Source organism: Schistocerca piceifrons, chromosome 2, assembly GCF_021461385.2.
Source record: "Schistocerca piceifrons isolate TAMUIC-IGC-003096 chromosome 2, iqSchPice1.1, whole genome shotgun sequence".
In the NCBI taxonomy this organism is placed as follows: domain Eukaryota; kingdom Metazoa; phylum Arthropoda; class Insecta; order Orthoptera; family Acrididae; genus Schistocerca; species Schistocerca piceifrons.
Window position 1 is genome coordinate 50,845,300 of NC_060139.1, and position 16,803 is coordinate 50,862,102.

Below are 16,803 nucleotides of genomic sequence, written 5' to 3' on the forward strand. Positions count from 1 at the left end.
GGTATATGTGAATACTGTCTGGAAACTATCTTACGAATAGATTCGGCAGGAAAGAAGTATATATTACCACGTCATGCCTGATGCTGAAGCTTCACTGCATGATTAGCAAAACTGTGGTAAGCGATATATTTGTATCCTTTCTTCATTTTGTACAGAGGGGTGGGGTTTCCGCAAGAAATTTTTTTTGTGAATGCTTTAAACTACGTGTAAAGTTGTTGGAAGTCGCTAAGCGTTGTCATATCAAATACTGGAAGAGTATGTGCTGGATATTTGCGTTTCGTCAGTTGCGCTGCCTCAGGGCAAAACACACAGTTTCAAACTGTAGTACTTATTTACTGTGTTAAACTTTTAACATAAGAATTTTATCTACTAATGACTGAATTATGAGAGGATTTAAAATATTCAATTTCGCTCAATAATCATGCGAAATAGTAGGAATCGAATTTTTGTAGACCTGGATACCGTCAGATACGTACCCTGCATGTAGCGTTGGGTTCGGGGATAGCTGTTTAGCAATGTACATTCTTGTAATCGATTTAAAGATAGTGGCCAACCAGTACAATGCGTAAAGTTATAGAGTAACAATGTGATTCATAAACTTATCCGCCCTTGCTATATTCAGAATTCTGTGGATGATATTTCTTCGAAAATCTGATGATATATCTCATATATTCTGCAAAACAATTTTAGTGGTAATTTCGTTGCTAGTTCCAATAACTACTTTAGAAATTCCCGAAAAATATTATCTATGCTTTCAGGCTTATCTAATCGCAAACCTTCCAAATCTGTTTGACTATAAAATTAGACCACCTAAGACTCTCACATCGATTCCCATGTCTTCCTTTAACACAACGTCTGACTGCTCCTCTCAGTTGTAACAGTTTTCAAGTGCACTCTTTCCACCTATCCACCCTCTCCTATGCATCTAGGATAGGAATTCCTCTTGTACTCTTAATGTTGACTTGTCTTTTCGTACGAATATTTCTTTCCTAATTTCTTCGAAATTTTATTGCAGCCATTTCGACTCGGCTTCCATGCACTTACAGCTTATTTCGTTTCTAAGTGACTAACATTTTTAAATTATTATTTATTGCTGTACATTTCTGACCTTCATTCATTCATCACTCAACGGAAGCATTTCTTCTCTTACCCAAAGTTTCTTCGCAGTTAGCTTCCTTCTACCTATATTTAACTGTCCTACTTCTCTGATTACCCTTTTCCGCTTCTCTGATTACTCTTTTCCGCTTCAGCTGAACTGCCTACACTGATATTCAGTATTACAGCTGTAACTGTTAACTTAGGGCAAGTCTTGCTGTTTTAATTGTAGTCCCGTTGTAGATAAAATTTTCTTAAATTTATGACGGAGTTAAAGAGGAGGATAACAGTTTAACAGTAGACACGTCTGCTGTCATAGCTGAAATGAAGAAAGAACAAGATGAAGTAATCCGTTTGACTGGAATAAAGTTTCGTAAATAAAGGTAACATGTGAAGAGCGTGTAAGAACGAATATGAAGTAACTGAAACATTAATAATTCAAGTTACATGAAATATGATGCGACTGAGCAATGGAAAATAAATGTAGTGTAAAAATCTTTTGTATTCAAACTCAGAAGATACAGACAGAACGTAAAGAAACAGTAAGGATAGTAGAAACTGGTATATCTTCTTTAGAAGTTATTACTTTAATAACTATGGTCGAATGGAATTACTTGGGTTAAAGGAGAAGTGTCATGTAAATTCAAATAATTTTGTTCCTTACGATCCTGCTGGGGATCTGCATCCCGCAATGTTCGTATATTTCTACAAGGAATTATCCCCAAAGGGTGGTGTGGAGGACCGTAAGATTAGATTTGTTTTAGGCTATTTGAGAGGTGATGCAGCACTCTGGGGATTTTTGCTCCTATAGAATCATAAAATATTTGATAAATTCCATCCGTCTTTGAAGGACTACTTTTGGTCATAAAGTGCACAATGAAATTACGTTCAGTGATTACGTGTGTGGGACAGTATAATAAAAAATGGGGTCTCAAGCTGCATTTTGAGAGGTACACGAATGTAGCCAAATACTTGGATAACACTATACATCTAAGTAACTTGTACAGTTGTTAGTGCGTTGGCTATTCTATTCTGTAAGAGAAAGCAAATATTAGAAACTTTTGAGACATTCAAGGATTGCTTGATTATTTAGATCATTTAAATGGCTTAAAAGAAAGCATATCATTAGGGGAGAACTATGAAGTTAAAACAGTTAGAAATTGGTACTGGAGTTTGTTGTAACAGTAGTAATAGAGATCAGGACGGATTTTTCAATCAATTACCAGGAAGGCGACTCTAGTAATGGTGATGGTAAGATTAACAGTAAAAACCTGTACTGGAAAAATCGGAGCTCCTGATAATGTTGATTATTTTTACACTGAAGGAGAAGTGCAAGACTGTGACATGAAGGCAGAAAACTAAGGCAGTCAGAGGAATGTCCCTGACCTAGGCTCAAAACTATTCTGGGACTGATATAAAAGCACAACTGGTGGAGAATCTGAAGGGAAGGAGTTGTAATGTGTTTACTGACCGGATTCACCTGGAGATTATACTGCATGTGCGTGAAGGACTAAATAACTCATTGCGTATCACATATTCTTCAAGAATCAAAGATAACCATTGCACTAATGTGATGTTCTGTGTGATAAATTAGTATTACTTACATTTATTGCTATAAAGTTATATTACTGTTTAAAGAGGAATGAATACGTGATCTCATTTAAGAAGTGAGTTAAGTAGTTAAGTAAAGATAGTAACGTTGTTAGAAAATTACAGTAAGAGGACATTAAAGTAATGTATTTGAATTATTTTACAAAAGGAAGTTACAACTCTAGTAATGGTGTTCAAAAAGGCCACTATTTAATTCCATTAAAGCATTTATGTAGTTCTTTTCGGGCGTTTGAAAGTAGCTGTGCGGTAGTATGGAATAGTGATTATTGGTTTGAATAATAACTTACGCCGCTAACTTTTGTTTGTTTGAAAATATTTATGTAACTGAAAGTTATAATTATTCCTTGGAATTTATAAATACTCTTGGAGATCAAAAACCTTAGACTTCGCTTAGGGAAGACGGTAAACTGAAAAACGTATCAGATATATAGCGACAAGTGTTAACATTATCACATAATGACCCTTGCACGTGTACTGGGGATTTCATGTAACGCCTCTATTGCCTGTGTTTTAACCAATTTAATAATTTCAGGAGCGCTCAGTATCGGGTTGCCGTGAGAAAACAGACCGTTTAATATGCATTCAAGAATATCACCTCCTGTTTGGAAAATCGTCAAAATGTATCTCTAGATCCTTGAGGGTCCTTTGCTGCTTATTCGAAGTCAAAGCCTGTGATATATTATCTGGATATTAGTTTCATATTTTGCACGTCTCGTCTAGCGATAGCGTCTTTGACTAGTTAACAGTCCTTGGTCCCGGGACTGAACTATGAAACTGCTTAAATTTTGAATAAAAGCCATCTGCAGTGGGGACCGAAGACTTCTGGCATTATAAGTCACCCTCATTCTGCCAACGGCCATGTCAAATAGGGCGAACAGAGGTTCAGGGGAATTCTCTTGCCATTGGGGTGGCAAAATTGCCACCAAGAGGCGGAGAAATTAGCAATGATCAACTGCATGAGGATACAGAAGTCAGTGGAAACCGTTGCATTAAGACACGGAACGTGTATCCACGCGACATGAGGCCTGTAGTTGAAAAAGCATCATGATGATCTCTCCATTCACGAAAGATTCCGGAATAGTCTCCATTCGGATCTCCGGGAGGGAACTGCCAAGGGGAAATGACCATAAACTGACTGAATAATGAACGAAAGAGCAACGTTCTAGGAATCAGGGCGTCACAAGTTTGAATGTGGTTACGGAGCTATTCCGATTTTTAAACACAATGTTCTATTCATTTCATTTCCTTTATCAGAACGCCTTCTCTTCCTTGTAATCTTGCTGCTCTCATCAGCTCTATTAGCAAACATTTTTTAGTGATTAACACTGACCCAGTGCAGATATATTACAAATGGCAAAACCGAGTCTGGACATGTAGAATTTTACACAGTTTGCTTCTATGTTTCATGGAATTCCGCCTGATCGACGTTGTTTGAAAAAAACTATAATCCATGAACTTAAGTGAAAATTTTTTCAGGAACATAGCTGGAAGCAGATGAAGAAAGAAACATCAAATCTTGAACCCAGTGGTGAAGATAAGGCGACATCATCGCTACTTCAGGTACAGATATGGGGCACAGATAGCTTTCTGCTCCAGTGCGTACAACTAATAACACTAGAGCATTCTCCTATAATTGCTTGATAAATGTTAATTTTCCTTTATTAATTTAATTGTGTGTATAAATAATTAACGATTTATGTGGCACAAGATGCCGGCTTTTTCCTAACTCACGTGTAATGACGAACGACAAATTTCACAGTGTGCGAGCCGAAGTAAATTGTTTATGCTAGCCACTACTTTTTCTCTGCTTAATTCTGTAGATTTTTTAAGTCTTGGCGTCTTCCAGAATTTTCAAAAATTAATTTATAGAATACTTTTGTTAGGATGAAGATAGGAAAAGTTAAGGAAACGGCTTCACGTCATAACACTAATGTTGAATGAACGCTGAACAAAACGAATTTGACATTATGGCGTAGAAAATTCTCGATCTCAGCCCCAACCAGAATCGAGCTCTGAAACGCAGGTACATATTTTGGCTGGACATCTTATTTGTGGAAATCACGCAGACAAGCAAACATGAAAAGTAGACTTTGAGATTGATGACGTTTCACGAGAGGTGTGAATCTGATTTGCGGACTAATTATCAGCTTACTGTTCTGGTTATGTTAGTGTTGCAAAAGTTACGTAAGGGTTTTAAGAGTTAAGAGTTTAAAACACAACAGAAATTATCCAGTGACTTCAACTGCTAATTTTAATTATTTGTCTCTGCCGTACAACAATTTAGCAAGTGACGCGTCACAGCTGAAAACAGCTTCTCGTGACACTCCGTGAGCTATATCAGTTTTGACGAAAAATCAAAAACGAATAAACGGTATCGTAAAACAATTAAAAATAAAGTAAGTACTTCAGTCGATGAGTAGGGCACGAAAGTTTAAAGGTAAGTAGAGAATAAAGTACATATTTCCATCGATGAGGTGGGGACGAAACAGGCAAAACAGTTTAAGGGAAGTACGTACGTCCTGTACCTACAGTGTTAAATTTGCAGTATTGATGACCCATTATCTCAGAACCTTTGTGAGACAGAGATCTGAAATCGTTTCTGATTACTGAACCAGAATCAGAAAATACAGACAAATAATTAATTAGTTCTGAGTTTTCAAAAATTATGTTCAACTGTTTTGTAAAAAAGTCCCCTGTTCCTTCTCTAAGTAAAAACCGTTGCAAGCAGAGATGCTTTGGTGGTTCAGTAGGCGCAGTATACTACGAGGTAAAACAAGTCGTACATATCTGTGGTCGAATATTTTTAAAAAATGTCATTTCCGGGAAATCAAGTTTAAATATTTTATTTGATATTAACTCGCATATGGGGCCATGACAGCCTGGCCCATAATCTGCATTATCTGGATCGTGTACTTGATCATCCTCTGCTGCACGCTGCGCTTTCATGATCCTGGGTCGATCCATTCGCTGGCAGGCTTGCAGTGTGTGGGCTCCTGGAGTGATACCAAGTACACCTAGTACCCTAATTCTTCCCTTATTTCAATTATTAAACTTTGTCACAGCATCAAAAACACCCAAGCATAGAGTTTTCTTCCCTCAAAAGACATTTTTTGGGATGCGGGTCCAAATGACATTATTGAAAGACTCATTCGGGTTTTGCGTTCGACCATGGAGATATTTGGAAAGAACATCAGGATGGGCTAGCTCTCTATATATTGGCTTAATTACCTCCCTCACTGCAGATGGTATGCTGTTCTTGTGCCTAAATTGTTCCTCTGTTCCCGTTGCCTGAGCTTTGAGGTACTTGCACCACGAACCAGCACCAGGTAAGCAAAGACCATGTATAGGTGTATGATCAGTGGATGATTTGTGGAAGAATGTAGCCCACACACCTCATTTCATTCCTTGTAGATCATGTGTGTTTTTTCTTATTGCCCTTCCACAATATTGCTGGAGTTCATCAATGTTTTTGTCTGTAAGTCTTCCATTACCATTTAGAGTATTTCCATCCGATAACTCCTCTTTTTCTTTTGTCTGCTTCAGTTTTCGAAAACGTGTTCCCATCCGTTTTTCAATGTGGCCCACACAGTCAATCTTCAAAATATACTTTTCACCATAAGGTTGGCTTTCCACGACTGATTTGAAGGCCTTCGAATCAGCATCCCCCAAGTACTCAGTGTAACACACACCTCTTTCCTGCTGTGAGCGTCTGAACATAGAAATAACTGCAGTAGCCTCCATACCCCCACTAGTTCCCTCATAATTCTTAGCATAATTTGTTTTATGGCTTTCACTTTTTTCATCAACTGATCTACACTGATAGCAGTATTTAGTTAGCACTTCAATGTCTAAAATTTTACTGTGTCTACACTAGTGACAGTTGCAACTGCATTTTTAGACGTGTGGCCTCTTCTGCCACGTACGATCAACTGCCACAGGTAAGAGTGTCGTGCTGTTTAATGCTACTGATTCTTCAACAGCGGCTTTCATAGAAGCAACAGCAACACATCTGACACATTCACCAATTACTTGTGTGTACTTACTTGACTGGGTGGTGGGTTTGACAAGTTCAGCGTCGCACATAATCTTTGAGCTGCAGTTTATCGTTTACCTATGCACCTCATTCCACACAAGAATCTAACATTGGCCTCAATCAAGTCATTCCCGCACTTTCGAGAAGTTCAAAATGACGTAGAGAGCCAGCAAACTTTGCACTGAATGACAAGTTTGTTATCTAGTCCAGTCCTTGCAGATGTGTCCTCAAAGATGATAATTTGCCCACCACAAACCTTACATGATACAGCATCTTGTAAAACTTGTCCTAACACACCCAAATCTAATAAAACATAATCTAAGCTATTTACATTATCTCCTTTGTCAATAAATAAATCCTAATGGTTTCCAAATTTCCTCCTCGAAGCACTAGTAGGCGTGTCTTTTTCGTGTGTCTGTGAAACATCTAACTTCAGGCTCAGCACTGGATTCAGAATCAGTCGTATGCTGATTTCCAAGAAACCGTCGCTTCTTTAGGAACTCTTTCCTTTCGTCATGTTGAAAAGAAGTATACGAACGTGTAATAATACACCAAACCACTATGTTTACACTTTAACACCTATAGAACACTACACACACAAAGTAAATCCATAAAATGCGTGTGCACGGAATACTGCCATTTCTGTTTACACCTTCGACCATAAAGATAATAGACTGGCCCTGACGTCATTTTCGTGGCTCCAACATCTCTGGGCTAAAGTCACGTGAGTGTTGGCAAAACATGATTGTTTCGTGTTGCGCTTATGGCTATACTCAGCGTTTTGTTGGGGGAAATGGCATTACATTTCACGTGTGTTTCTATGATAGTGCAGATGCGTTTATTGAAATCTGCTGAAGTGACTTTTATATGTTTATTACACTTGAAATGGAGTATCACATAAGTTAAAGTGTTGAAAGTGATGCCTGTAAAGTCAGACTCATATTTTGGAAAGTATCTGTGATAATTCGGTTACAGATGCAAGTATAACTGTTTCTCGTTCCTACTCATAGGTTCCCCAAGGATGAAAACCGAAGGCAGCTTTGGATAGAGGCCCTGAAACGGAAAAACTTTAAGCCATCTGCACATACGCGCCTTTTTCTATATAAAAGTGTGATTATAATAAGGTAAGAGCATCTATAGTCGACACATGAAGAGAATTTTTTTCTTTCTAATACTATTAAATAAATGTAGGCTCCAAAATTGTTTTCTGAAACCTCAAAGTCTCACCTTTCATCCAAAATATCATTTTTTTAAAAACTGATAGTTTAAACTTTTGTAAAAATAGTAGGAACTGAACCTTTGAAGTGCACCTAAAATTGATACCCTAAAATGGACCTGCTCCTGTAGTGGACAATTTTGGCACCTATAGTTGACATAATTCCCATATCCCATTTTCTTTTATAAGTGACTAGAGCTCAAAATGCGGCGAATTCAATATTTAAAGTTTTAACACGAGCCCACTCTTACTGTTTGAAAGAAATTTAACGACATTTTACTTTAATTGATAGTTTGTAGTAATTTCGTCCCGCTGCCCACCAGAGGGGCGTTCGATGTATTTGTTATATTTTATAATTGGTACTGTGAACAAATCCAGGTCAAATGTAGTTCTGACATTTCGCAAATAAAAAAGTAATTTTTGTAGGAAGCGTTTGGCAGTCAATTGAGGAATGTGGGTAAAACACGATACAAACATAGGATGGCAGACCGCTGCTTCGAAATCCCACCACGTTTTGCCAACAGTCACGTGGTTTATGTTAGAGCCACACTAGCCCTATACCTTCTGCACAGCAAGGCCAGTCTACTAGTATCTATGGTCGAAGGTTTACACAGTACCTCCAACCACTCAACATGAATTCAAGGAATAAATAGCTGAAAACCACGGCCTTGTAGATGGTTGAATAGTTCCAGAGATAGCAAGTCCATGCACAAAGACCGGATTTTTTCACACTCGCACCATTAACTGTGAAATGATAAAAAGCACACCTCCACTTGGAATTAGCGACAATGACGCATTAAGTTATTCAGGAGAGATCAAATAATATTAAGAGATAATAACAGGAAAATTTCACTTCTTGACCAATTTCACCATACTTACTCCCCTTAAAGATCAGTGCAAAGTCATTGTTGACAAGTTTTAGCAGTGGCTGACAAAGAAAGATACAGAAATCAATCAAACATTAAATGCTGAACTCGGACAAGTTGTGAGCGGAACGTTCACCGCCCCCGTGTAGAATTGTGGCAATTCTGGTAAATCTGTTAAAACAGACATCGGACGTATTAAATGAACTTCACGTAAAGATTTACCAGAATTGCGCGGCCAGATTACTACGCAGATTTGTAGCACGCAGCAAGATATAACAGTACGTGCAGTCAAAGGTTTAGTTCGAGATGTAGCGCCGACTGAAAACTCTATATTTAACGAATGTGTTAATCGTACTGTTCTTGTTACGCCGTATGCTAACGATATGACTTCTAGTAGTTTTTTACCGAGTAAAGTACCATACGATGCACCGGAAGGACAATATCTAGCTTGAAGGGAACCTACTCAAACGTACACAATTCCACCCTTATGTTACAGAAAACAATACTGCGCACCACATTGTATTCATTAGGGTCTTTAAAGATGAGTTGCCGCCAAACTGGTCGAAGCAGGAAATGACACGTTTCATGATAGGATATATAACAAGAAGATGGAACCTGTCGGGCGACGTAAGCGGATGAATACTGTCAAATTAATGAACAATTCTGACGATCCCTTTTGTCGAAATATTATCAAGAGATCATCTGGAAAAACTTAGAAAATAGGTTTTTATCCGAGAGCTATTCCATTCAAAGGAAGCCAGTTTCCGCCGCTACCTGGATAAGTACTTCAGCAGAACCCTTTACTGGTATAAGCCAGTCTCGCAAAAAGATCTTAACTGATAATTTTGAAGGCAAACTTGGCAGTAGATATTGCAAACTACAATACGTGAATACACGTACCGGAAGACGATATAGAACACTATGTCGAGTCTAGATTCGATTGACCTTATACACGGAGACGGTACGGCTAACAAAAACAATAACGGCTACAATAGCGCTCCGGCACCGAGCCAGCACCGCGCGCACCAATACAGCTATGGCCAGTTCACCCTGTGAAGTTAGGAGCAGACGGCACACGGGTATTACGTGAGTCGCTCTGATCATCACTCAGAGTATATGAACAGAAATAATAACTGGGAAATGACGGTGGACGAAATTAAAGAAACAGCAATAATGGTTAGTGGCATGCAAACAATGCGAACCAGAACCAGTGAAATGAAAGTCATTCGCACCCATAATATAGTCAGGTGCCACCCGGGTCGTATGAAAACAGTTGACCAAACCAAGTTTATTGCATGGGTATCATTAAAGTAACGAATTAACCGCCGCCTGCTCTCCGGTTTGTAGGTTCAACAAACTAGTTTCCATCGCATTAAGCCCTGCGATGTTGGCAGTCACATTAACGTGTTGCGCTGTAAGGAATTGTGCAATGATCAGAATACAGATTCGAACTAAATGCAAATTTTTCTGCAAGCAACTATAAATGCTATTGCGGGAACGATCCCTACTACGATTGTTCTAGATACTGGTGTCTCTATGAATGTCACGTCACAAAATCTATTTAATGAAATTAAAGAAGTAAACAAAGTGCCAATATACGCGGTAAAATATTGTCGTCAATAGGAGCAGCTTGTCAAATTGCAAACTCACGTTGGTGTTTTAATACGTAATAGAGTGACTTTACGCCCGTTCCTAATTTTGAAGTATATTGTAGTTCGCTGTCTGATAGGTGTTGAGTTTTTAAGGGAAGAGGACGGAGCGACAGTCTTCCCCCAAGATAAGTGCTACTTTTGCATCGAAAGTGAACAGGTTGAGCTCTACGTAATACGCGTTCCAGTTAAACCTGATAAACATTGTCAAAAAGTAAAAGCATAATTTTTCAAGAATATGAGTTCAGCTGTTGAGATACAGACACTGGCTGGAGTAAGAATTATACTGATTACTCTAGTGTGCTTGGTGATATACGTAGACAACTTAGATTCCATTATTAATTTAGTCTAGAAAATACATAGCTGTTGTTCACGCTGGCAGGTGCCATCGGTTTTGCCCTTCGGTCTAAATGTGAGCTCTGGTGTATTTATTAAAGCGCCACACACTTGCTTGGACCTGATTTTAACGATAAGGTAACGTCATATGATGATTAAATTCTAATTGTTATTGCCATATGGAAAAAAAACACCTGGATTTACTACGCAGAATTTTGTGGAAATGTTCAAAAGTCAGAGTTTGGTATAGAGGAAATTATGTTAGGTCCTATTGTTTCCCCATCACGCATAGAGTGTGATCCTGATGAGATAACTGCAATCAAGAATTTTCCTGCACCATACACTAAAGCAAAGTTAAAAGCATTTATTTATATATATTTCTTCTGTCGTCGTCTAGCGCCCAATCAATTCTTGAACGGCCCGTCTCTCATAGGTTTACTGAAGACGAAAGCGGTTTAGTTTTGGTCAGATACTTGTTAAACAGATTTTGATGCTATTAAAGAGGCACTTGTCAATTTCGATATCCTATGATACCCTGACAACAGGTTAGACTTTTGTATTGCCACTGACGAAGCCTTTTCAGGAATCGAAACTTATCTGCTTCAGATACGAATGTGAGATTGTAAAATTAAGACTGACATGAGAGTGGCTTGACGTGAAGGTGGATATTCAGCTGTCGAGCTTGGAGCTCCGCCACTTGGACTTTTAAGAATTTAATTATGACTTTTATGGTAAACATATAAGATTGTACAGCGATCACCAGGCTCCTGACTTTCTGTTTGTATGTAAGTTACTGCGCCATTGAATTGCAAGATGGATGGCATTTTTTCAAGACTATCACTTTGAAATAACGCATGTACAAGGTAAGAACAATGACGTAACTCATCCTTTATCGCGGCTCTCGCAAGAAGTAACTCAACCTTCTGATCATACTGCAAAATCCAAAGGGAACAGAATACTTTGGATGAAAGAAGCGCACTATACGCAGTAATATTTAGACAAGTGTAATAACGTCGAACATTGCTGCATTTAGATCCTAGGGGTCATAAGTTAAAAACACTTCTCACTGACAACCCGTCTGAGAAAATTCAACAACATTATACCATTTACAATGACACGTTGTTCTGATGACGCAGTGTCAACAGTAATAGCTGGTGTGTATGTCTCCCTGGTGCATGTAGAGAGTCTTTAGTTCGGCGTACTCAGTATGTCTGGGATAACTACGGTGTTACTAAATGCTTGAGGAAACTGAACTTCTGCTGTTATTTCCCAAATACGTCGAGATACGGTGAAAACCTGTCTCGTGTGCCAAAAGGCTAAGCCATCAAACAAATGCTCTAATTTTGAGCCACCCCCAGTACTATCAACACAACCAATGCAGTCAGTATCTGTCGATAAAGCTAGTCCAGCGTCGACTACTTAAAGTAGTGTGAAATACGAACTAGCTGTCTCCAAGTATGTTAAATTATATGCCTTAAGCTCAGTAGCAGCATCTGCTATAGTAAGAAGAATTCGCCAACACTACGTAACCACAGTTGGCAAACGTGTTGCATTCCGTGTCGCACATATTGTTGGAGAATTTGACCAGTTTATAAGGACATATGCAAATATACATCATACACGTTGGGTAGAGTTTACAGAACCTTTTGAACAGGCAGTAAATAGCCTGCCACTTTACCCTACACTCTGCGCACCTGCTGAATTATTCAGCGACAACAAAGAAGCAAATGACAGGAGCAGTCTCTCGCCACGTATGCCGAAGGAAGAAATCACTCTGCAAGGGCGAGTCCAAACACACACTTTTGGAGAAACAGTTTTTTAAGATCATATCTGCATCTTCTGCTCTGCACGAACGAAGTAGTAGATGTCCCATATAAAATGGTTAATACCTAATACTCGCTGTCATCTTTTGGCTTTTCCAACATCAGAGAATGCGGTTTTTATGCCAACCAGGATCTGACGAGGTATCTTACATAGCTAGTCAAAAAGATTTCAAGGAGGCATATCTTTCAAAAAATGTATTATTACCGGTGAATTAAACAATATAAATATAGGTTTTGTTACTGCTTTCTGTCAAAAACCATTAGTATAGTATACTACCTTTACTCCGTTGAGGAACTGTTTGTATAAAAGAATAATGAGCAATCTGATACCTAAACATGTATTCTGTATTCTATTATTTTGTTCTGCAATTTGAGTTTTCCTACTTAAGTTATCGTGAAACTGGCTTTTTTGAGAAGCAAGATTTGTATGTGAATAAAATTTATTGTTTCCATGATACTACTGTGTAACGAATGTGGCAAGACAAGCAGTTTATCTGACTAATACGTGACCACAGTAATCTGTGAAAAAGTAAGATGAATATTAGAATAGAAACTTCAGAGCCTATTTAAGGTATTATTCAGATAGCTTCATGTAGAATAAAAAAACTAGGAGGGTCTAGTGGACAAAGGTTTTAGTGAAGTAGATTGTATGTACATTATCCAGTGGTGCTCCATGTTTGAGAGTTTCTTTGTTCTGATTTAGCTCATGTGTGATTTTAGCACGTTTTCGGTTTTTCGTGCTGTACCGTGTGTCCCTGCATGATTTCGGCTATGCCTAATGTCTGAATTTGAAATATTGTAGCGCCGGTATCGTAATGAGTATTTAGGAAACCTGATCGGGCTAACTGCCGCTTCCTCTCCTTTATATCATGTACTGAGATACAAATTAAACGTCTCTGTAAAGGGTAAAGCTAGAATTTTACACGCAAAAGAAAGCTGTTAATCATTCTAAGCAGACTATACAGAATAAGTAAGTCTATTTATTGCCGAGATCCACTGTTGTAAGCTACAAAATGAAAATACGAACTGTGAACTCCAGTGAAATCCATGGAAAATCATTTTGAGAGCGTGTGTCTGCCGTGACTTGTTCATGAAAGTAAAGTTTTAAACATGCACGGGGTCCAGTGTTTGGTGTGAGTTGCTGCCTGCAAACGAACTACACTCCTGGAAATTGAAATAAGAACACCGTGAATTCATTGTCCCAGGAAGGGGAAACTTTATTGACACACTCCTGGGGTCAGATACATCACATGATCACACTGACAGAACCACAGGCACATAGACACAGGCAACAGAGCATGCACAATGTCGGCACTAGTACAGTGTATATCCACCTTTCGCAGCAATGCAGGCTGCTATTCTCCCATGGAGACGATCGTAGAGATGCTGGATGTAGTCCTGTGGAACAGCTTGCCATGCCATTTCCACCTGGCGCCTCAGTTGGACCAGCGTTCGTGCTGGACGTGCAGACCGCGTGAGACGACGCTTCATCCAGTCCCAAACATGCTCAATGGGGGACAAATCCGGAGATCTTGCTGGCCAGGGTAGTTGACTTACACCTTCTAGCCACCTTGGGTGGCACGGGATACATGCGGACGTGCATTGTCCTGTTGGAACAGCAAGTTCCCTTGCCGGTCTAGAAATGGTAGAACGATGGGTTCGATGACGGTTTGGATGTACCGTGCACTATTCAGTGTCCCCTCGACGATCACCAGTGGTGTACGGCCAGTGTAGGAGATCGCTCCCCACACCATGATGCCGGGTGTTGGCCCTGTGTGCCTCGGTCGTATGCAGTCCTGATTGTGGCGCTCACCTGCACGGCGCCAAACACGCATACGACCATCATTGGCACCAAGGCAGAAGCGACTCTCATCGCTGAAGACGACACGTCTCCATTCGTCCCTCCATTCACGCCTGTCTTGACACCACTGGAGGCGGGCTGCACGATGTTGGGGCATTGAGCGGAAGACGGCCTAACGGTGTGGGGGACCGTAGCCCAGCTTCATGGAGACGGTTGCGAATGGTCCTCGCCGATACCCCAGGAGCAACAGTGTCCCTAATTTGCTGGGAAGTGGCGGTGCGGTCCCCTACGGCACTGCGTAGGATCCTACGGTCTTGGCGTGCATCCGTGCGTCGCTGCGGTCCGGTCCCAGGTCGACGGGCACGTGCACCTTCCGCCGACCCCATGGCGACAACATCGATGTACTGTGGAGACCTCACGCCCCACGTGTTGAGCTATTCGGCGGTACGTCCACCCGGCCTCCCGCATGCCCACTATACGCCCTCGCTCAAAGTCCGTCAACTGCACATACGGTTCACGTCCACGCTGTCGCGGCATGCTACCAGTGTTAAAGACTGCGATGGAGCTCCGTATGCCACGGCAAACTGGCTGACACTGACGGCGGCGGTGCACAAATGCTGCGCAGCTAGCGCCATTCGACGGCCAACACCGCGGTTCCTGGTGTGTCCGCTGTGCCTTGCGTGTGATCATTGCTTGTACAGCCCTCTCGCAGTGTCCGGAGCAAGTATGGTGGGTCTGACACACCGGTGTCAATGTGTTCTTTTTTCCATTTCCAGGAGTGTATTTCGGCGACACTCAAAGAAACAAACGCGTAGCTTACCTGAACTATATCCTGTGAGCAGTTGGCTACTTGTGGATTACGGTGTGAGATGCTGGGTGTTCGTAGCGGCATCATCTTCGCGTTTCTCACCGTGGAACTCGTTAATCATTTTGCGACTGCGTTCAGTTGCTGCGCCGTGTGTGCATGTCCGGCGACAATTACTTACTATGGATCACAGACTTGATTGTCGAGTTGACTGTCGGACAAGTTAGCACAGTTTCAGAAATTTAAATGTCACAAAGTGCCAATGAACGTAAAAAGAAGGAATGAAATGGATGCCAATAGTTAGTGCACGTTATGAACATTTATCACAGTCTAACATGTCGCGACACTCACTGCTTAAAAGTTGTTACCGTTTGACAGATGGAGCGACACTAGCGCTCCACGCGGCGGGTAAGGTGAACGTCAGACGCGTCGTAAACAAAATGTTTGTTTTGCATCCATTTTCTACGTAATATACGAAATACGTGAGTTATTTTCTTTGCCTCCAAGTGTTTGTGTAGTATCAGGAGGCATATATGTTTCTAAAAATTATTCTAAAATAAGCGCAAGTATGGACAAAAACTGTGAATCGAGTAGCCAGCTAGAACTCATTCGTCAAGAAACACTTGTGACGTTGAATAGAACTGCAGCTTACCACGTTGATATCAAAAGAATATAAACACACAGATTCACACGTAAGAAGCACAGAGATGTACCTCTACATTCAAAAGCGATCGACAACTCATTTATCGTTCTGTAGGCCAATTGTGTTTGTCACTGATGTCGCCTGTTGCCAGGAGTACGAGCCTCATCTTTATATTAATCTGAGTGGGACAAGCAACTGCCAAATAGTGGGAGGAATATGTTGAAACATTAATGCGCTGATTACATTACATTTCACGCAAAACCAAATATTTGAATAATTTTCAAACAATCTGTCAGTGAACAAGGTGCTAACAAAATAATGGCATCATACGAAGGAAGCAAGGAAAACTAAGTGACTAACAACAAAAGTGAATGAAATACATACCAAACATTACGCTTTTGTAAGACACGAATAACTGCACTTCATCCAACCACTTCATCGTCAAAGCAGGTCTGTGTTGACGATTCACACGAACGTGGCGCTGAAAAATGGAGACTTGAACTGGCTGCTTCTGTGTCATAGGACTGTTTTACAGCTTTAGATGGATTGTCGAATCTTTGTGACAGTTTCCTTTTAATCATCAGTTGAGGGGGCTTATATGTGATGTCAAACAGTGTGGATACTGCATTCCACACGAGTTTATTATTGTTGCGTTCATGAAGTGGTTTTGTTCGAAATGTAGCGAAATATTATTACACAGGTAAACTGGGTCTTTTTTCATAAGGTCTTCTCGTCTGCTATTAACTAGCCATTTTCTGCTTCTAAAACGAAACATAAATCATTAATACACATATAGTTTGAAAGTGAATCCTGAGGATACATGATCCTTAGGAAACCTAAAAAACGACAGCTGTGGAGTCTTCTTCCTGTTGTTTTTGCAATTTATTGCGCTACAAACGCACTCGCTTGTAAAAACCATCGTAGA

At 40.1% G+C, this 16,803-nt stretch overlaps 1 protein-coding gene across 1 annotated transcript in view; it reads right to left on the reverse strand.

Annotated features, from left to right (window-relative positions):
- Window positions 1-15,325, reverse strand: part of LOC124775142 (metaxin-2-like) — a 153,072-nt gene extending 137,747 nt beyond the window's left edge. The window contains exon 1 of the mRNA XM_047249981.1: window positions 15,251-15,325. Within this exon, the coding sequence (XP_047105937.1) occupies window positions 15,251-15,325 (75 nt within the window). The remainder of the gene's footprint in view (window positions 1-15,250) is intronic.
- Window positions 15,326-16,803: the final 1,478 nt, after the last annotated feature.